Below are 21088 nucleotides of genomic sequence, written 5' to 3'. Positions count from 1 at the left end.
CGAGACGTTCTCCATACTTTGCTAGCTGGCTAAAGACTTCTATGAAACATAGAACAAGAGCAACGCCAAGTGGAATAAACTAAATTTTGTCACACCCTCATCATGTCTTTGTCAAAGCCAAAGCCTGCAGTTCATGTATTGGAGAAATAATTAAATGTTGATGACATTTGAGGACGTTTTTTAAATGTTTTTTTGTGGAGTCCTTTATGCGGCCCAGTCTCACCCAGACTCTGGCACCAGCGCTCCAGCGGACCCCGGGTAAATTGAGTTTGAGACCCCTGCCTTACAGGATGCTGCTCACCGTATGTACGGCTCTGTGCTGCTGTCCCCGGTCAGCTGGTCCTTGGTGAGGTAGGTGTTGTGTGATGAGGAGATGAAGTAATGTGACAGCGGCTGGTTCATATCTTGGTAAACTCTTAGGTGTTCGGGGTTAAACACACAGTTCTCCTTAGACAGCATGTACATTGTGAAACCATTGGGGGTCATGAACTGATTTCTCTGGGCTGCAGAGGGTAAACGGTACAAATAAGAAATGATTAAATAAATTCAGTAAACAATCAGACATAAACAATCATAGTATCCCTGTCTCCTCCTGAAGGTCAATACTGTCAGTTTGAGAGATTAATTTTAAGATGTTCATTAGGAGGGTGGTTTAATCAAAGCTGAACCCAGATATAAAGATGCTCTGTCTAAAAAGACAAAATCCAACTAAATATTTCCTGTTTTGGGTCAATAAAGATGAAGTAAATTATTTAAGCTTCTTAAATACAATAATATTTTTCTCCAGCCTACAGGCTGAAAACTAGTGTTTCCTGAGTGTGACTTGTGTGAGTTGTGCTTTCAGCTCTGAAAGCACAAGTAATACAACGAAACCACAACAGAGACAGTGGTTTCGTTATGATCACTCCTTAGCATTGACTTTGGTTATCTTAAGATATTTGTCACTAATCGGTGCTATCATTGTCCACTGGGGTGACCAAAGCTTCAACTTCCAAGCTTTAGTCTTAACATGTTGCTTTCATTTTCCAGTTAACTTAATGTTGTGAATTAGAATCAACACAGAAGCATAGAGGCACCAGAATCTGGGCTTTTCACATTTAGCTTAAAGGCAAGGTCATCTTAGCTTGAGTAACGACAGGAAATGTTTATGTCAGACAGAAAGAAGTAAATGTTTTTGACTCTGGTTTCAACTGTAAATGTTTGAACATAGTAGTTCCTAATTAATAAGTTAGCACACCCCACTCATTGAGTTCATAGGTGAGGATGAGGCTCTGAGCATGTGTCAGGGAGGCATCCTCCCCCTGCTCCCTCAGGAAGTCCCTCAGGTCCACAGTGGAAAGGACACAGCTGTTGGCAGAGTAACGAATGAAGACAGCATCCAGCTCTGGTCGTCGTAGCAACTCCTTGCAGAACACTTCGATCTCCTCGTGGTCAAGACGTCCATCAGCAGACTGATCACATTTCTGTGGGTCAGACAGAGTCAAGCTGTAAGTGTTGTGTTGTTGACCAGCAGACGGTCACAACTGTGGCGGCTCTACCTGGAAGAGGCTGCGAGCGTACTGATCACTAAGGTCAACATTGATCATACGCAGCAGCGTATGCACCTCCTCATAGCTCATCTTGTCATCACGGTTCTGATCAGCCCGACTCAGGTAAGCATGGATCCAAGTGACACAAACATGGTTAAGGAGGCAGCTGCTGCAGTTCCACTCATACTTGATTTAATATAGACAAGAAACATGGAAAACAGCTTAGCTCTGATGTTTGTGTTGGAAGTTGTGAGTCGAGCAGTTGAAGGATATTGGTCAAGTTTCTCTTTGTGGGTCATGTTGTCCACTCTCTCCTGCAGAGTGCGGATGCCTCGGGCCCAATGCTGGGCCTCCTCCTGACTGCTGCACAGGAGATCCAGGCTCTTCCGGGGTCCTTTGAAGACCACCGTCAAACATCGACCCTCTGGCACTGAGCCTGCCATCCGCCGCAGGGTTTCTGACTGGCAGCCTTCACGAACACACTCTACTTCCATGACAGAGACTACGGGATGGAAAAGCAGAGTGGAGGAACAAGAATAAGGAGAATGGAGAATCTTTTATCAGGAGATATTTAGTCCAGGAGGAGAAAATCTATGGCTTGCTTTAGGAGAAGTAAAAACAGATTTTTGACACAAAGTGGGACCTATGGAAGTGCTTTACAGCAGAGCAAGTTTACTTAGTCTAACTACATGCACGCAACTTGCCATTAAGTTCCTTGCCCAGAGGCATGTGGCAGGGAGGAGGTGGAATCAAATCTACAACTTTCTGGCTGCACTGAACTGTGTTGATCTATTTTAGGTGCAAAGCTCTGTTACAGATGTATGTGTGCACAGAAAAAAAATCCTTGATTGCAAATAAAATAGATGCAACAAAATCATTACACTGGCACATTGGCTCTTAAGTTTCTTTATAACAAAACATTTTAGCATGTGTCTTGGAAAATAAAACTTTTGCTTATTTACTGGGAAGAATGAACTGATAATGAAGGTTTCTGAGCAAGTGTTCTACTTTTGGAACAGATAACGGAGTTTTCAGTGAAGATGATTTTTCTTCTCTTTCCAACTGAAACTCCTTTGAACCAGGTTAGGGTTAGGGACAGAGGTACCAGTTAACCAGAGATGGGAGAAACTGAGAGAAACTCCCTATAGGAAAGAGATCGGTGGAAAGCACCATGTACGTGACTGATAAGGTATAAAAGGAGAATTGTATGTGTTAAGTTTCACTTCTTCTTCCTTTCTTCTCTCTTGCTTTTCTTTTCTCAGACACAGCTATTTACTCTGATTTTCTAAATAAAATATGTAAAGACAAATGTGCATTTCTCTGATTGATTTCAGAGTATCGCTCTCTTCCAAAACAAAAAAGATTTTCCCTAAACACATTATAAGTGAAATAATATGTCAATGTAACTAGTACTTTTTCATTATTATTAAGAAACTATTGACTTAAAGATAGCTTGTAAGTTAGTTTTGTCTTATTTCCAGGGTACTAATATATTTGCACTAGAAACTAGACCAAAATACTTTGCAAAATTTTGTGTTTCTGCAGTGCATCAGTTTCTTCGGTTGCCAACATACCAGACAGGTCAGAAAACACCTTCAGCTCTGACAAACAGAAAAGTGGTGTCCAGTAAGCATGGATAACCAGATGCCCTGTAACCTCTGCAGTAACAATCAACAGATACCTGGTCACAGGGTCAAAGGTCACTTCTCCTCAAAACAGGCCTTTAAAGTTACCCTTAAAGGCCTGAATAAGAGGTTTATACTCTGAATCAGAGCTGACAGTGTTTATTAGATGACAAAACTTTCCTCTAAACAGGTCCTGTTGTGAGAAACCTTCAGCTCAGCTCTTGAGAAAAATTCTTATTCTATTCTCCAAACTGACACAGCTTCAGTGTCAGACTGCTGTGAGCACTCCAGTAAAGTCTCCTATAAAAAGTCAAACTTGTCCTTTAAACTCTTCCAAATTAAACAAGAAGACAACCGTACTCATTAAATGTGCTCAGGCGGTCTCCAACTGAGCTGGGGTTTCTAATTTCGACCTTTGATTCTACTTGACTGAAAGCCACAGGGGCGAGGAGCTGAGGAGTAGGGCCACCCAGCTGCGCTACAGCCAGCCCCTGGGATCTAAACTAAGTGGCACTAATTACATACAGAACATGAATGATAGGTTCTCACTGTGTGTTGTCTACATGATGATCACTTGCATCTGCAGACTTTTTTTTCACAAACACAATCTTAGTGGTTTTTGTGTGATTAAATTAATTAGAATCAATCGACAGGTTCTGACTTAAAATTGGACAATCTACAACATTCAAGAAAAGCCCATAGACCCCTGGGCTCCAGAGGTCAGAGGTCATATTCTCACATCTCAGCAGACATGCTTTACTTGTCAAGTTAAAAAAGAGTCAAATCTTCTGGTAATAATATGGCATCAAACCACAGACCCTCCCAGCTTCCAGTGTTCTATAATCTAAATGTTTGAACTGCAACAGGATAGGCGAACATCTTAAAATAAGCTCCAACTCTGTAATCAAGGTAGGCTCCCCTTAGATGGTGCAGCAGGGACTGGGTACTCCGAATGCAGCAAGTAGCATTTAAGTCCAACCAAAATAGACACACTGTGCTGATGTTTTACAGAACACACCCAGCAGCAATACGGTCTTAGTGCTATATCCTCCAGACATGGCTCCCAAACCTTAAACAAGATCTCAACAAGAACTGGAGCTGTAAAATGTTTACAACTGTAGCAGAACATGACTCAGCATACGCTGTTTCATGATTTTCAAGTAAAACAAAAAAAAGTCAGTAAACCTTTGTTAAGGTATGAAATCAACTAGCAATTCACATGAGCCAACAAGGCATAGAAAACAAGAAACTTTGATACAGAACAAATTTAAAAATACATGTTCTCAGCTGTTACCAAAGGACCTGAAGGTCCAGGTGTCTCCTTCAACCCAGACTGGACCTGCACTCTGCAGATGCTGTGAAACTGTTTGACTGGAACAGCGAGTGTTAAACTAGGGATGCACCCATGTGAAGATGTGGGCCGATATCCATCTTTTATCTTACACCTTCTCCCTAGTGGGGTCAGGAGGGGTGCTGGTGACTAGAGATCAATAGCTGAGAGGCGGGGTCACCCTGGACGAGTCACCAGTCCATCACAGGGCAACACAGAGACAGACAGGACAAACAATCATGCACACACACTCCTAAGAAGAATTTAGAGAGACCAATTAACCTGACAGTCATGTTTTTGGACTGTGGGAGGACGTTGGAGTACCCAGAGAGAACCCACCATTCACAGGGAGAGAATGCAAACTCCCCGGGTCGGGAATCGAACCCAGGACCTTCTTGCTGCAAGGCAACAGAGCTACCAACTGTAGCAACTATGCAGCCCTATAATAAACAATATTATTACTTTCGTTAACCAATATTATATATATTTCCCTACACTTTGGACACAGTGTTAAAGCAACCACACACATTGATTTTCTGCTTTGTTTAAACACCCCCACAATGGCTCTCCACCTGACTCCCAACACACAAACAGTCCAGTTTTATTTATTGGACCGATGCAAATATGAAAAGCTGACTAACACTGGCCGTTACTGATGTAGATGCCGATTTATTGTCATCCCTATTTTAAACCCAACCAAAATTTTCCTTTCTCTCTGCTGCCTTCTGTTGCTATGGTTGAAAGAAGGAGTATTGACATTTCCATATTAGACATTCCCTGTTTCCTTTGTAGTGACTGTATGAGTTCTAAAATGTAGCTGCTGTAACAAATGCTGTAGATTTAAGGGTGAAAATGAAAACTTTTATTTCTTTCCTACACTGTTGTTGAATGAAATGTATCAACCCTGCAGCAGAGTTAACAGTGAAACACTATGTGTGCTGTCATAATGGGTATAACCTGGATTCCACCACGAAAGAACTGAAAAAATAAGACCAAGAAAATACGATCTAAAAAAATGTTCTTCAGATTATGTAAATAGCTCAGGGTTTTCTGTGTCTTTCCCACAGCATGTCATGTACCTTCCTGTAAGAACTTTGTGTAAGATGTGATGTGTAAGAGAGAAACTAACTCACAGGATTGTTGCTCCTTGGCCCGGCTGGATGTCTTCTGGGACTGACACCAGACAGTCACACCATCATCCAGAAGCTTCAAGGTACGTTGTTTCTGCCAGCGAGCTGATCGAACCTTCACCATGCTGGAACCATGCAACATCTGCTTCACATCTTCATCATCCTGAATCCCTGGGAAGAACAAGAACACGGGAAGAACGACATATGATGGCATATTATGGTAAACTGAGTTTGGTGTGGACATCTAGTTATTGCCAGAGAGTGTATGGTAGTGAATCTCATGAGAATCAGTGTAGAGATCCTGTTGATAGCTGCAGACTGCTATCCTGTGTTACTTTGTAAGGCACTTCCTACATCTGATCTGACCATGCAAAGCAGACAGCAAGCAATTAACAGTACTGAACAGTGTAACTTTAATAACATCTAACAACAATAAACTGCAAAGTAAAATTTTACCATAGTTGTTTCTTTTAAAGAAGGTTGTAACAACCATATTTTCACAGTTATTAAGAAATGTATTACAACAAAATGGAAATCCGATGCCCCCATTCCAATTAAAATATGGCTTTGTGAAATCAATAGCTTCACTAGAGAAAATAAGCTACTGCATGCAAAACAGAAGTAAGACCTTTTATAAAATAAGGCAACCATTTTTAAGATGTATGCAAAACTTACCTGCACACTTTATTGGCTAACCTTCCTGTACTTGAGCAGGGCTTGACAGTATTTATGAATAATAGTGATGCCATCTGTCCCTCACTATACCTCTGATTCCTATATAATTTAGTTTTACCCTTAATTACTCCTTTTTTATCTTTTTCTTGTTGTGTTATGTCACTGTAAATGTATTTTATTTAGAGTATGTCTACTTAATTGGTATTGTTCTCAATCCTCTGCCAGTTAGTAATTGCAATTTTTGGTATTAAAAAAATCCAATAAAAAATATTGTGGAAAAAAAGAATCTACAAATCTACTTGACGCCTCTGCCTTAGGTTCCATCATCATGACAAAATAATGCTATATTTTCTATTTTACCATCACAAGCCATTATATATATACATTTTTTTTCTTTGGCTCTACTGGCCTTTATTTGATAGTTAAATGACAGGAAAGTGAGTAGTGAGAAGACATGCAACAAGGGTCACCAAGGCTGGGAATTGAACCTGCAACAAGGACTGAAGCCTCCATATGTGGGTTGTGCTTAACCCCTGTGCCACCACAGCACGCCCCATCACAAGCCATTATAATATGTAGTTCAATGTATTTGGTCCTACTCAGTACATCACCACTCACTGCCTGATATATTATATAGAGGCGAATCGATAAATTGGACAGATGATAAATCAATGCAGATTTTCTTAATTTTGGGAGAAAAGATCGGTCAATTCTTACACCAATCTTATCTTCCTCAGCAAAGATCTAAAAATCAACCACAATCCTTCCTCTGTTGCTCTGCTGTGAGAGAGTGTGACTGACAGACTCACCAGGTCATGTCTGCATGTTTGCAGTTCATAATAGTCACTCCACTGGTAACCCAGTGACCTTCTTAGCAACATTTCAGAAAAGAAAATCAGAGTTGTCCAAAAACTGAATTGGCATGTCAGGCTTTTTAAAAGACCAGTGATCGGCGATTGGCCAGAAAACTACAGTCGAATTCCTAATATTATCAATAAGCAGAGTCAGAAGACATGATGCCACTTGCAATAACGATTCTAATACAGTATTGTGCAGATCTTATTCTGTATTTTTCTAGGTAATACTATTGATTTTCCTAGGAAAAATGGATAATAGTATAACAGAAGAGAGGGCACAACAGAAGACAATGGGATTTAAATCTTAATTGCCTGGTCAGTGTCAGGGTCCCATCATTCCAGCCTCTGAGTAAATACGGCTCTAAATCTGGTGCCAGGATTCAGACGAGGACTAATCCAGGACCTAATTCTCTGCTGCCAGTCCGAAGGATTATTACTCCTCTGACTATCTTGGACTAGCAGGAAAGAACTCAGATGTCTGAACACACAAATAGCAAAATGTTAAAAGATCCTGTGTACTACCCACACAGACTGTAGTTAGGCATGCATGGAGATTTAATGTGCACTCACTCCAATTTCACTTAGCATATCAGCGGTTTAGTCTGAAAGTGTTCAAAACAATAAGAAAATGAATCATCACTTCACTGAACAGAGCTGAAGATCCATGCTTCAGCCCAGTAATATCAGACTCAGACACACATGATGGCAAGTTAGAATCAGTTCATCCCACACTGGTAAATTAATCTCGCTTCACATGCAGCTGAAGCTCTTCTGAATATATTTAAATGGTCGGTGGAAGTAGGAAATTTAAAAATTACCCATAAAATGAAAGCATTAAACCAGCAGTGTACCATCATACTATTAAACACTGTATGTTTCATTTAATGACCGCTTCAAACCCTCCTCCAGGAGGAGTGAATGACTCGATGCAATCTGCAGGGTTACCTTAGATAGAAACGTTTTAATTTACTTTCAATAATTAATCGAGTGTAATGTACAGTTTAATAATTGGTCAGTTAGAATGAATGTATTATTGAATTTAAATATTTTTATAAAGTGCCTTCAGAGGACATTTGTTATGAATTAGCGCTATATAAATAAACTGAATTGAATTTAACTAAAAAGGCCAAACATGGCCATAAACGTATAATTATATAGACGTTTTTTCAGTGCTCCTATATTTTTAGTAAGCTGTAGTTAATAACAGCAACTAAGTTAATGTTCATGTGCAACATTTTGTAAATGTTTAGTAATTAATATGAAATGCGTTGTTTAAAAGCTCCAGCTGCCTCCTCTCCTACCAGTGTTTCTGGATTCAGAGCGCCTCAACCATCAGTAATCCCTTCTGCTCCAGTTCGCTTTGAACGGAACATTAGCCGGTCCTGGACGGTTTCCCTGCTGAGAATCTGCAGCCTTCAGGATGACTACAGCGCTGTGATTGATCCTCTGAGTCTCATACGGAAGAGACGACATGACGGTTCCAGGTTTGGCGTTTGGCCCAGAGAAGGAAAACACTCACCTAGATTCCTCAGGGGGTCGATGGCCTTTGGTTCGGACGTCCCGGCCCGGTTCTTCTTGTGTTTGGCGCCCAGCATGATGCTCAGAAGCTCCGGCCGCTCCGTCTATGTGAGCCGCAGGGTGGCGGACGGTGAGTCGGCGCTCCTCTGGCTGCTCATCAGCATTTTAACCTGCTCAGGGGTCTAAGAGCCCCACTTCTTCAGAATGATGTCACTGGCATCCATCTGACGTCAGAGCCGACTAAGTCCTCCTCAGCAGATTTTCAAAATAAAACGGGGGGAACCATAATACGCTATTGAACGTTGCCCACTTTTCTTTTCCTGAGCATAAAGTTATTTCCAGGGGTGAAAGTCATCAGGTACGGTCTGGGACATTAATTTCCAATATTTTGTATCTGCTGCTGTTTGTCCCTCCTATCTAATAGTTGTAAATAACAGACTCCAAACTAAGCCCTTGATTTATCATTTACCATTTGCTCAAAGATGTTGCCTTCTGTTTACATGAAAACAGAAGGTTAGGAAAAGAATGATTAATTTTTGGAGCAAATTTCTTACTTTAGTATTTGTTATATCTATTAACATGCCTCTCATAAATATGTTATTATGATTAAATATAATAATTAAGCCTGATTGGTATTGGTTCCCCACCACCCACATTCTCCTCAGCCACTTGGTGTGTAAGTGGATCCTATTGTCATTACAATAAAGCAAATGCTGTATGTACAAAATACATACAGAAACATACTGATACAAAGTTAGGCATAAATGGAATTACTGGAATAAATGGGAGTCATATCGTTAGGGATTTTCGTGGATGTATATTATGGTACAGACTAGTAACAAAACAACTAGATGTATGGCTGAATCCTCATTGATCATTAATTAAAAAATTCAAGACATTCTCTTGAGAATGGGTCTTTCCTTCAGAAAATTATTTTGTTTCCAGTTGTTTTCAGTTTGGTTTATGGATCAAGAACTGAAATGAATTTCTATTTTCTACCTTTGGATATTGCCTTAAAGGGGCAGTATTGGGTATTTTCCAGCCACATAGCGCTGTTTTATAGCAGTTAAGCAACAATGTTATCTTCAATTGTTACAAATATTAACTAGAAAATTCCTGAAGAAATTTAACCAGGGCTTGCCAAAGTGTGCCTGTCGGTTTGGACCCAGTGTTCTGATGCTAAAAATTAGCATTAATGCTAAAGAAAGCTGCAATGTAGTCAATATCCTGTGGAGAGTCAGAAGCATGTTGACTAAGCTGTACTTGTATCGTTCAGTTTGTTAAAATTAATGCATAAGCTAAAATTAGCAAAAATGCTAATAATAGCATTAATGCTATCAGTAGCATGTGGGGTATCACTAATATGTTGTCTGTCATTGACTTACACCATTCAGTATACTAAACATGGCTAATAAGTAAGAAAAGCGTTCTGATGATAAACATTAGCATCAATGCTAAGCTGAGCTAAATTGTAGTGAATAACCTGTGGAGAGTCAGAAGCATGTTGACTAAGCTGTACTTGCACCATTCATTTTGTTAAAATGAATGCATAAGGTTAAATTAGCCAAAATGCTAATGTTAGCGTGATTGCTAACAGTAGCATATGGGGCATCACTAGCATGTCGTCTGTCATTGACTTACTCTATCCAGTATATTAAACATGGCTAATAAGTCAGAAAATTAGCTAAAAGCTTATTTTAGGTGAAATGCTAACGGTGAAATGCTCACTACAGCTGGAGCTGGACTGGAGTTCTGTTTGGCTTTAGTGGCTTCGTGGACGGAGACATCGGCTGAGCTAAAGCAGCTAACAACGCAACATTTTCCCTCTCCCATTATAAACTTTGCTTTTCTTCAATATGGAAAATACTCCTACATCAGTAGCTCTGTTTGTTATTTTGACATCAATGCTTACCTGGTGGCCAGTTGATCCTCTTAACCACTGAATGTATCAGAACCACCTGGACTGAGCTGGTTTCGTCAGAGGGAGCTAAGACTTCGATAAAATGACTTCCCATATTTTAAGATGTTCTTCTGGTAAAATTGCATCTTTATGATGCTAATATGACTGGATTCTCATAATTAAAAATACTTGTAAACAGGTCTTAGCACTCCTTTATACAACTCACAAAAGGAATGATAGAAATAAAGCCACTTTGTGAAAATATTTTCTGTATTTTGTTTTAGAAAAGATATTGAGGGTGACTAAAATTAAATCTGTTATGAAAAAACTGTTCAGTCATATCATCCAGCCTTATTCACTATATTATTGAATTATTTTACTAACTGCATATTACTTAATATTCAGATTTCTTTGCTTGTATTACTTGAAAGTGTTTCATTTTAATATCTCACATGAAGGCCGAATTACATGCAAAATTCTTGACATAATGTTACAACCGAGATGAGGGAAAAAAGGTTTGTGAAATGTAGATTATTACAAAAGAGATTACATTTTATTGTAAGTCCAAACAGTATAACAAAATGAACACTGAATATATATAATACACTTCCTAGCAGTTACTCGTATGTCAAACTTGTTTGTCTTTACTGGTGATGAAAACTCGTCACTCTGGAGGAGAGAGGAAGAGCAGAGAGGAAGAGCGGCTCAGTCCAGTCCAGGATCACTACAGTGTCAGGGTAGCTGCTTAAAGTCTGCAGGTAGATTTTTGCATATCTGGTCCTCTGGTTTTCAGATCCTAATTGTAAATATTTTTATTTAGTTAGTCAATGTTGTGATGATCCAGCTGACTGTGCTTGGATCCAAGGGAAAGGCAATTTAACAACAGGAAGGTCTCAAGGGGTTGATGGAGTGGAGTTGATGCGAGTTCCTCTCTGTCCTGGGTGAACATCATGGAGAGTCTCAATCATGGCTCAGAAACACATCAAGAAGCTTTATGACGCAAACCTGAAAAACAAAAATAAAATAAAAAAATACGAGCAAGTGATGATATTTACCTAGACAACATAATCAAAACCCAATAAGCCCTATAGTCTTTTAAGAGTTTTAATTGAAAATAAATTGACTATATCTCAGGAAATTAAATGTTCAAGTGAAACAGTTACTGTATCACAATAAAAAAAACTGCAAAAAAAATAGTGCAGAGGTATAACACTGAAATTACTGAGAGAGTAAACTGAAATATTAAGTAGAAAATGCATGTTAAAATCTGAAAACTTTTTTGAATGTAGCTGAAATCAATTTAAACTACTAGCAGACACAGTACAGTACACCAATTATATGTACTAAAAATAATGCAAAAAATGTAACATAGAACAGGTATTAGTTTTAAAACCAATAAATAGGATGAGGATGAAAAGGGGAGAAATAACCGAACGTTAACATAACAGGGAATAAAACAAATTTGGTAATTCGCTTTTTAATGTGTTCCAGATGCAAAAAAAAAAAAAAGCTGATATAAACTTGTTTATTTACTTCTGCCACGATGTTGGTGGTAATTTTTGTATTTTTATTACAATGTATCATTAACACATAAGCATGCATTATTTTTAAAACCACTAAATAAACTGACTTGGAGAAATATATTTAGCCAAACACACACGGCCCCTATAAGCAACACTTCCTTCCCTACCTGACCTTCTCTGACTCAACACTTGCTGGTCTCTCCATCCTCATGCTCTGATCGTCTCTAGCAGCTGGAGGAATCAGTAAGACCTACAAGCCTGTCCTGCTTCAGCTGCACTCTGCTGGTCATACTAGAATGGGGAGTTAGGAGAACATCAATTTAATTTAATATCATGACACAGCAAAAGGCATATTACATGTAATTCGGAATAAAACTAAGTACAGGACACACACACACCAAATAATAAAAAACAGAAATTATGTGAATATCCTCCTTCGGCCTGTGACCTACCAGCTTAGTTTTACATTTTACATCTGGAAGAAAATATATATTTAAGAGTTACGTTGCCTCCCCTCATCGACAACACTGATTATGTGCTTGGTAAATAAATCATCTGCACAGTCACTTGACGTGTGGTGCAGATTAATGTGGACCTGATAACATTGGTGCAACGATCCGCTGTTTTCCCATTTTAGCTTCAATGCTAGTTAATACACACACACACACACACTGAGGATTGCGCAACAGTTTTTTAACACATATTTCCTCCAGATATATTTGGTATTTTCCACGCTTAATGCCACTCGACAGATGTGCGCTGGTTAACGAATTCAACATAAAGACAGGCGAATATTACACAAGCCTAGTTTATGAACTTTACCTAGTGCTAACATTAGCTAGCACAATATGCTACCGGGGATCACGGCAGACAAAATATGTGACTGTCGTCATAAGTTGTGTAAGATTTCTTCTTTGAAACAGGGTGGACACTTTAGTGATTTTGTGAAGATTACTTACCATTCACATTCTGTGTCCCGTCACCGAAGCCCTGCAGTTCGGGACAGAGTTCTGAGATCTCAGGGAGTCATCCGCTTTAGTCAGCGCTAACCAATCGGAACACGTCTTACATCGCTCGTCCATACAAGCCCCGCCCAGAATGTTCATGTAAGATTCGCAAGCAAATAAAGTTGTGTTTCATCAAGAAAACTTGTTCTGTGGAGAGCCATTTCAGCCAAACTTAAATAAATAAATACTCAACCAAAAAAAAATAAAAGTTTCAAACAAAAATTAGTGATTTCAATTTAAAAAAAAAAGAAAAAACTCTAAAAAAAAATTCGTTTCGTAAAAAAATATTCTTATGATTAAAAAGCTTTTAAGATATTTTTTGTTTGATTTTTTTTCTTTTTTATTGAATACTACTATTTTTGTTTGACATGATTTTTTTTTTTTTATTGAATAATTGTGAAACAAATCTAACTCCAAAGAAGGCGATTTTACATAATACCCTCCTCCCTCTTTAATTATGACATGATCACAACGGTCATCATTTTCTGTCCACTGTAACTTTAAAGATCAACGTGACCGTGGTTGTACCGGTGGTACGCTTGTCACGTGATCTGACACGGAAGTATTGTGTGACGTTGACGTTAACCTGATCTCAGCAAGTCTGTCTCCAGGACGAATATTGAAACTCTGACACTTTTCTAAGCTGAAGATATCTGTGTGTTTCTACGGAGGCCGGGCGGCTGCTGGCGGAGGAAATGAGACCAGAAGAAGAGTTCCAGAGATAGGACAAAGTGTAAGCTAACGACGCTAAGCTGCACCAGACCGGACAGGGAGCTGAAAGGTCCCAGCTGAGTGGACTGTGTGCGGTCAGTGTTGCTCAGATATTCAGTAACATGATACTACCCACAGTGAGTTCTCTGTGCTGTGTCCAGGTGTCGGTGTGAGATGCTGTTGTCCTGTCTGTCCTCCCCCACCAGCTCCTGTTAGCCTGAGCTGGGATCATGCCAGTCTTGGCCATGGCAGAGCCTGCGATGGATCATCAGAGGCGCTTTCAGGCTGCCGTTGATGTCATCCACAAACTTCCCAAAAACGGTACGGCTTCCCCTCTCACTCCCGTCCTGGTGTTTTAGTTTCAATAGTGCAATCTTATCAGGTAATACAGTTCTGAATCGATAATTTGTAATTATAAAACACGAGTTGAATATAGTAACAATTTCCAAACTTGGGGAGAGAAAAAAAGCACATTTTTAGGTTGAGCATAACACCAGAAATCAAACTAAATGGAAATGATGGTAAGAATATCCATGGTATGGCATTACATGGCCCGAATTGTGAAATTGGAATGTTTGAGCCTGCCAATATTATTTGATTGGCTGGATTATAGTTTTCTGTATATGCAATGTTTCCCCCCAGAAAACTTGCTAAGCCCGGTGGTTGGGTGCTAGTGCAGTCATTCATCCGGCAGCCCACCATGTTTTTGAATTAAAAAATGTTTAAAGTTGACAGGAAATTTGAAAATATCACTTGATAATTATGTGTTATTGGAAGAGTGGAAGATTAATACCTGAACACCAACTATAAAATCTTTAAAAGCAAAGGTAAACATTATAAAAAGACTTAAATAAATAAGCAGTGCTTAGCCTGGTGGGGTCACAAGTAAAGCCTGGTGGCCCGCCAGGCTTATAATACACCGAAGGAATAGGAACTATCACATTGGAAGAATTACTGCTGTGTAAATGAACTGAATTAAAATTGTTACTTCAGATGGTGAATTAATTAAACAATGAAAATAAATTTTAATTGTTTTCCTTTATGCATTTCCATTATGTTATTGTATATGATGAATCTGTTGATCTGCAGGTTCTTACAGACCTTCTTATGAGGTGATGCTGCGTTTCTACAGTCTGTACAAGCAGGCAGTGTGTGGACCGTGTACAGTGCCTCGGCCTGGCTTCTGGGACCCAGTGGGTCGCTACAAGTGGTCAGTGTGCCGTTTTATCCAGAATATTTAGGTAAATTCCATTAGCATCTCTGGTGTTTGAATTAAATCAAGGAACAATACCAAACGACTACTTGGTCCATTACATGGTAGGATACATGACTTATCCTATCTTATCTTATCTTATCTTATCTTATCTTATCTTATCATACATGCACATAAATTCTTGCTCATAATTATCGATGCATTGCTTGGAGGTGGCAGCTTTTCAACAGACGACTTCTCCTGGGTCCTTCAGGTTCATCAACGCCAGTTCACCCAACAGAATTTGTCCAATATTTCGGCTGTGGGATTCTGGTAATGAAGAGTTCAGCACCAGTGTTTTTTAAACACTTGCTCCTGTGGGCTTATTTCAGGGATGCGTGGAGCCGCCTGGGGGAGATGAGTCAGGAGACCGCCATGGCAGCATATGTGGAAGAGATGAAGAAAGTGGCACGAGAGGTACAGTCAGCATTTTTTCCATGTCAGGTTCCACAGATCTCTGCTGTAATTTCCTGTCCACCTCTCTGAAGCTGGTCCTTTTCTAGAGTTACGTTGCTGGACGCTTTTTCTATGATGTTCTATCAGCTGTTAGTGATGACGCATGTTGATGCCTTTGATAGACTCTCTTGTCCTTTTAAACAAAATTCCTCCAGATTCCATCCTACTGATATTTCACACTATTTTCTAAAAAGAAACAAATGTTCACATTTTCTTTCATTCTTTTTATAGTTGCTGTCAATTTTGACACAACCATTGTGAATTTGTTCTATTTGTTTTGAAATGGATGACTTGATGTGTTTTGAGGAGAGCAGGAGTCCCTGAGCTGAGTGTGTCCTGGATGTGTGCAGGTCATCCACACCATGCCCATGGATGAGAGAACAGCGTCGTTCTTCCACCACTTCGAGCCTCTCTACAGGGTCATTGATGACATGCCACTGCCTCCAGCTTCACTGCTCACACTCGTTGAAGGTGGTTGGTATACACTTCATCAGCTGGGGTGTGGGCTTAGAGAAGAATTTTGATGGGATGCTTATCTTCTAGACCTGAAGGCACCACAGGAGCATGAATTCTCTCTAATGAACAGTTGGTTTTATGTACTAGCTGTATCTCTAATGTGTTAGAGATGAATAGACATGATTGGAACAATAAGGTGACTGATCCTAGCTCTCTGACATGTATACTGTCAGTGAAAAGTCTGAGAACTCTAGCCAGCTGTGTATGACCACATATCTTCTGCCATTGTTTTCTAAATGTTTGCATCTCATTCAGGTCCTAAAGGCAGGCAGCAGGTTGACGGTTCAGCAGACGCGAAGCTTCAAGGTGAGAAGCAGGAGCCACCTCAGGAGTGTTTAGAGAACTCTGATCCAGAGCCGGAGCTAATCATGACTGACGAAGCCCACCTGTTTACCAACAGTATTCCTAAAGGTACAGCAGGACAAAGGCATGATGGGAAAGTCGTCTCCAGCTGTCATGTTTCTGTCTGTGTCCTTTTGGTGTTGAATTGATTGTCACACAAGCTTCCGAGTGAACAAATGTTAGATGTCCTTTAAAGACAGCTTGTGTTCTTGTGGAAACATCCTTGTTCACATTACGACATCATCAATAGAAGAAATGTTTCATCAAAAGTTGTCAGTTCAGCAAATCTCACATGAACAACACAGAACACGCGTTAACAAAAATTAAACCAAACCGTGGAAGCTAAACTCTGTTGGTAGTAGGACCATTTTACTGCTTTACACAGAAACCGCCATTATGTAGCCACAGCTCATATTTATTGTTTTGGTCTCTGCTTGATGCATTAATTTTTGATTTAACCACTAAGCATACGATGTAATGCTGACAAAAACCTTCATACAGATTAACATGTTGTCGTTATACCGTTGATCGCGGTTGTATTCAGATGATCATGAGGTCAGCATTTGTCTATCTTTGACATTTTCCCAGACTGTTAAGAGTTTTGTTAATAGAATAAACTTTATTCTGTGCTCTAAATGCTCTAGTAAAGCGTGTTTTAAGTAGATGTTCCTCACTGACAAATTTTAATTATTTTTTCTGATTATTTTAACCTCACCTTTAAGACTGCAGCATATTTGTTGAAGACTCCTGCTTAATACCGTTAAAATAAAATTAGTCCTTTCCACTGTCACCACATGATGGTCAGGAGGATTTGACTGAATTTATTTGATTATATATTTCTACATACACAACAGATCTATTTGTCTTTCAAGGTGCCTTGAAAGGACATTAGTTTATCTAAGTAAACTGAGTTGAACTGTTGCAGACTCTGGGACATCAGAGGGTTTGGTCTTGACCAGCGACTCAGAGAGTGAAATCTTCTGTGACTCTGTGGATTCAGTGGAACAACTGAGCAACATCAAGGTATGGTGGTACCATCATCACCTCCACAGCACAGCGAGACATGTCCTAACAATTAAAATCCACATAAAGATACAACATTCATGAAGTAAAATGTTCAAGTTTTCTATTTATCACAGATTCCAGTTGTCAAGTCAAACGGCTTTCACAACAGCAGCATTTACCCACAGTCCTCTCCTGGTCAGGGGACTCACCTGGAGGGAAGGCAGGTCGGCGCTGGTCAAGGCGGAGAAGGAGCAGAGGATGGGAAATGTGTGGGTCAGCCCCGGAGAGGTTGGCACAGCGGGCAGGAAGGTTCCTACCACGGCTGGAGAGGACGTAAGCTGTTATTGTTTGATAATACTTATCATTATCTGATTCATTTAAAAATGTTTTTCTATAAGAAAAAGAAAAGTTCTCCTAGAACTGTTCTTTTTCTACAGGCAGTTGTTGTTATGTTTGGGAAGCAGCTCCAAATGCTGCCGCTATCACCTACAGCCAGCCAGTGATTTCCAAATGTGTTTTCTCTCGGCTTGATTAAATGTTCCACAATGAGCAAATGGTTAATTTATCAGCATGTCATCTGCTTTGATCTTGTTTTGTATCACCATTAATTGAGTCTGGTTTGTTGACAACATTGTTTAATTTCCTTTATTTAACCAGATTGAAACCCTTTAGATCTCATTTGCAAGAAGAAGCTGGGCAGAAAATCTGCAGTAGGCATCAAAATGGACTTACGACAAATAAACCATTGAAATGATTTAAAATCCCACACCAATTCAGCTCGGCCCCTTATAGTTCTCTGGCACTGAGACCAGGACTCTGCGATGGACTCTCTGAAACATGGACTTTGTTGTCCGTCAGCCTCTTTGTGACTGACGTGGTGGTGTGCTGAGGGACCCACTTCAGCTTCAACTTCCCCTTCATGGTTGATGTCTTGAGATGTTGCTTCAATTTTTGTACAGGAGGTTATTTTATCATGTTGCCAAGTATTTTGTTACACACTCCAGTCTTTTCTGCTGGACTCCCCAAAACATGATTATCTAATGAGGTTGTTTGGGGCTCAGTTTACAAACCAGCAGTGTAGCTTAATGACAAGGTTATATTGTTGTGTCTGGTTGTTATATTAGCATTCATCTAACCTTGTATGATCCATAGGTGGTGTTCCACAGGGAAGCCCAAGCCGGATGGCCCCTGGTGGTGGTGGGGGGACAGGACGCGGAGGTGGGGACGGCTCGGAGGGTGGAGCAGAGAGGCTGCATGAGACACACCTGCAGCAACAGATAATCCTGGCTCTACGGAGGCTCAGAGAGGACATGAGGAGTGTGATGGACAGACTGGAGGTGGTGGAGAGGCTTGCTGCCACCCATGTAAGTTTGTGTGCTTGACGCAGAATCATGTCTAAGGCTTCATTTCATTCCATTTCATGTTGCATGCTTTTTGACAAATGCTTCTTCAATGTTCTGAAGTGATTATTGCTGGTTTGTGTGTGACCCACTAAGGGCTCAGACTGGAGACCATGCCTGCAGTGTGCAGATGCAGCTTCACAGCAGGTGAGGAGCTAATGTTCTGATAGGAGATGTTGGATGGTACTGGTCCATAAAACCTAGTTTTGAAGGTTTGCTTTTGTCTTGATTTAACTGAGTCAGAAAGCCAGGTGAGCAGCTCTGCTGCCTGCAGAGAAACAAACTTAAAAATGCAAACAAATATGTTACAATCAATAAACACTCAGGTCAACATTTCAAATAAATTGATGAGTTTTATTAATGGTTGCTGCTAGCAATTATTATAGTTATTCATAGGCCACAAAAATCATCCAAAAAATTCATAGCTGCTCCTACTGGCACAACAAATGAAAATGTAAGTTCTGCTGAATATCATTCTGGTTTGTTAGCTGAATTTACAGTTGCTGCTGCTGCTGCTGCCTGTGTCAGATAGAAAACACTGTTTGGTGATCTGCAGTGATTTGTTGTTTTTGCTTTTCCCAGGAGGAGACATGGTGGCCATTTGATGTGTCGTGTCAGACAGTTCTGCTGTTCATGCTGTGGCCGTTTGTTACACAAGGTCTGGTCTACCTGCTCAGGAAGGCCCACCAGAGAAGTCGCACATCTTCATGAGGAGCACTGACTGCACCACTGGATGGACATGCTCCCCATGTTCACTGGTGGAGTGTGTTATTAAAGTTCCTGTCAATAACTCTAAGGAGGAAGTTCGACCTAAGCTAATCTACAGACTGCTTTAGTCCTGGTGTAACAGGTTGCTATCTTTAATTGAAGTCAATTAATTGGTTAGGAAAGTTTTAAATAAATAACTTTCCCATTATTATTCAGCATGATGAACAATTCTTTCGTGCCTCTGTACAAAGTTTGAGTGAGTGCAGACATGCATTTAGTTTTTTTTTTTCTATATTCAACCTTATTTACTGTCTAAACCTCACCTCAGAATGCTTAAAAAGAACAACTGTAATGATTTGAAACTAGAACCACATGGAAAATATTGTATTAAATGAGAGTTGCAACTGAGAGGGCCCAAACTGCTTTATCTCAGCGACAGAAGTGCAAAAAGGAGAATTTGAAGATTATCAGGTCTGTATTCACGTAACCTGTTTATTTACTGTCTAAACAGCTTCCATGTTTTTGTGCCGAACAGTGTCAGAGATTCTCAGGGCTTCTGGCACCTCCCAGTAGAGATACATTACCCCGCAGACCTTGCCTCCAGAGATATCAAGGCAGAGCCTTTTCTAGATGACACTACAAAGCTATGTAGTGTCATCTAGTGGTCCTGCAGTCCTTACACAGCCAGAGACAGATTGGCCTGGAAACCCAGAGAACATGTAGAAAGTTCCACGTGAAAACCCTGAAGTCAAAGTGTCTGCTTCTGTTTCTGTTTTGCCTGCACAAGATGATCATCCTTTGGCTCTTTCATCGTGGTTCATCCTGGACTCATCAGGGTGATGGGTTGGATTTGTGATTCAAAACATTGCTCTTGCATCACCACAGAAAGAAGACACATTTCCAGTCTGGATCTGAAACAACGCAGTCTGAAGGTGCTCATCAAAGGGTTGAGCTCCCAACTGGCTTTCTTTCATTGGGAGAGATTGAGGATGCTGAGATGCAGATAATCAAGTTCTGTCAGAGGGAGAGATATGCTGAAGAAATCACCTGCCTCCAAAAGGGAGAGAATGTGAAATGAAGCCATCACATACACAACTTAAATCCTGTTCTGATGGATGATGTGTCTCAGCAGGGCTGTCATGTCTGAAGATTCTAAACATCCTATCATTGTTGCTAAAGATCTTTACTTTGCTGGTGTTATTCTTCAATACGTCCAAAGCTGCATCAGAAATATTGGATTCCTGGTGTTGATGCATTGATTAGTGATGGGTAGATGAGGCGTCATGTATCGTTTTGACCCAAAGCAAAACTGTGCCGATTCTGTATCGATACTGTGTCACTGAACACTGACACCTGCTGGACATTAAAAATTCCTACAAGCAACGAAGTGATTTGATGACCTAGTAGTCTATGCAATAAGATTTAAATCTTTGTATTTTATTGAATATTATATATTGTATATGTCATATCTTCAGTTAAATTTAAAATATATTTGACATACAGTTAAAAAATGTGAACATGTAGCTACCATAAAGTGAAAATTTAAGTGAATGTGTTTGGAATGAGGATACTTGTGGACTGTTTTTTTTTTCCACAGACTTTTA

General features: G+C 40.0%; 2 protein-coding genes and 1 long non-coding RNA gene across 6 annotated transcripts in view; 1 reads left to right on the top strand and 2 right to left on the bottom strand.

The window, feature by feature from the left end:
* The window catches only part of LOC106960990 (1-phosphatidylinositol 4,5-bisphosphate phosphodiesterase delta-3-A-like), a 46131-nt gene extending 36768 nt beyond the window's left edge, over window positions 1–9363 (bottom strand). Inside the window, exons 1-6 of the mRNA XM_015054424.1 lie at window positions 8666–9363; window positions 5618–5785; window positions 1803–2031; window positions 1539–1668; window positions 1238–1463; window positions 302–503 (exon numbers count right to left, since the gene is read on the bottom strand). Coding sequence (XP_014909910.1) covers window positions 302–503; window positions 1238–1463; window positions 1539–1668; window positions 1803–2031; window positions 5618–5785; window positions 8666–8741 — 1031 coding nt within the window. The 5' untranslated portion in view covers window positions 8742–9363. The remainder of the gene's footprint in view (window positions 1–301; window positions 504–1237; window positions 1464–1538; window positions 1669–1802; window positions 2032–5617; window positions 5786–8665) is intronic.
* A 4228-nt stretch (window positions 9364–13591) lies between these two features.
* On the top strand, window positions 13592–19888 carry acbd4 (acyl-CoA binding domain containing 4). Of its 4 annotated transcripts, none has more exons than XM_015054429.1 (11): window positions 13592–13900; window positions 14012–14126; window positions 14895–15015; window positions 15390–15474; window positions 15864–15987; window positions 16285–16440; window positions 17297–17394; window positions 17577–17709; window positions 18529–18740; window positions 18873–18923; window positions 19359–19888. In XM_015054429.1, exons 2-11 carry the CDS (start codon window positions 14036–14038, stop codon window positions 19485–19487), a joined length of 1200 nt encoding a protein of 399 aa, XP_014909915.1. In that variant the 5' UTR covers window positions 13592–13900; window positions 14012–14035; the 3' UTR covers window positions 19488–19888. The 4 variants fall into 4 exon arrangements, with proteins under 4 accessions (XP_014909915.1, XP_014909913.1, XP_014909912.1 ...); XM_015054427.1 differs by having other exon boundaries at window positions 13594–13827; window positions 13967–14126; window positions 17511–17709; XM_015054426.1 differs by having other exon boundaries at window positions 13595–13900; window positions 17511–17709.
* On the bottom strand, window positions 17897–18604 carry LOC106960993 (uncharacterized). The gene is made up of 2 exons (XR_001427692.1): window positions 18513–18604; window positions 17897–18318 (listed from the first exon to the last, which is right to left on the bottom strand). It is a non-coding gene; the product is annotated as an uncharacterized LOC106960993 (long non-coding RNA).
* Window positions 19889–21088: the final 1200 nt, after the last annotated feature.

Source organism: Poecilia latipinna, unplaced genomic scaffold, assembly GCF_001443285.1.
Source record: "Poecilia latipinna isolate Pla-1442-1.1 unplaced genomic scaffold, P_latipinna-1.0 Scaffold1251, whole genome shotgun sequence".
NCBI classification, from domain to species: Eukaryota; Metazoa; Chordata; class Actinopteri; order Cyprinodontiformes; family Poeciliidae; genus Poecilia; species Poecilia latipinna.
Note: the sequence above shows the minus strand (reverse complement) of the source record. Positions and strands in the feature narration are given on the sequence as shown.

Excerpts from the sequence above, each read along its gene's own strand:
- acbd4 (XM_015054427.1), top strand. The coding sequence starts at position 14,036 with ATGCCAGTCTTGGCCATGGCAGAGCCTGCGATGGATCATCAGAGGCGC. Across the intron at positions 15,475-15,863 it reads TGAAGAAAGTGGCACGAGAG|GTCATCCACACCATGCCCAT; the intron begins GTACAGTCAGCA and ends GGATGTGTGCAG. Across the intron at positions 15,988-16,284 it reads GCTCACACTCGTTGAAGGTG|GTCCTAAAGGCAGGCAGCAG; the intron begins GTTGGTATACAC and ends CATCTCATTCAG.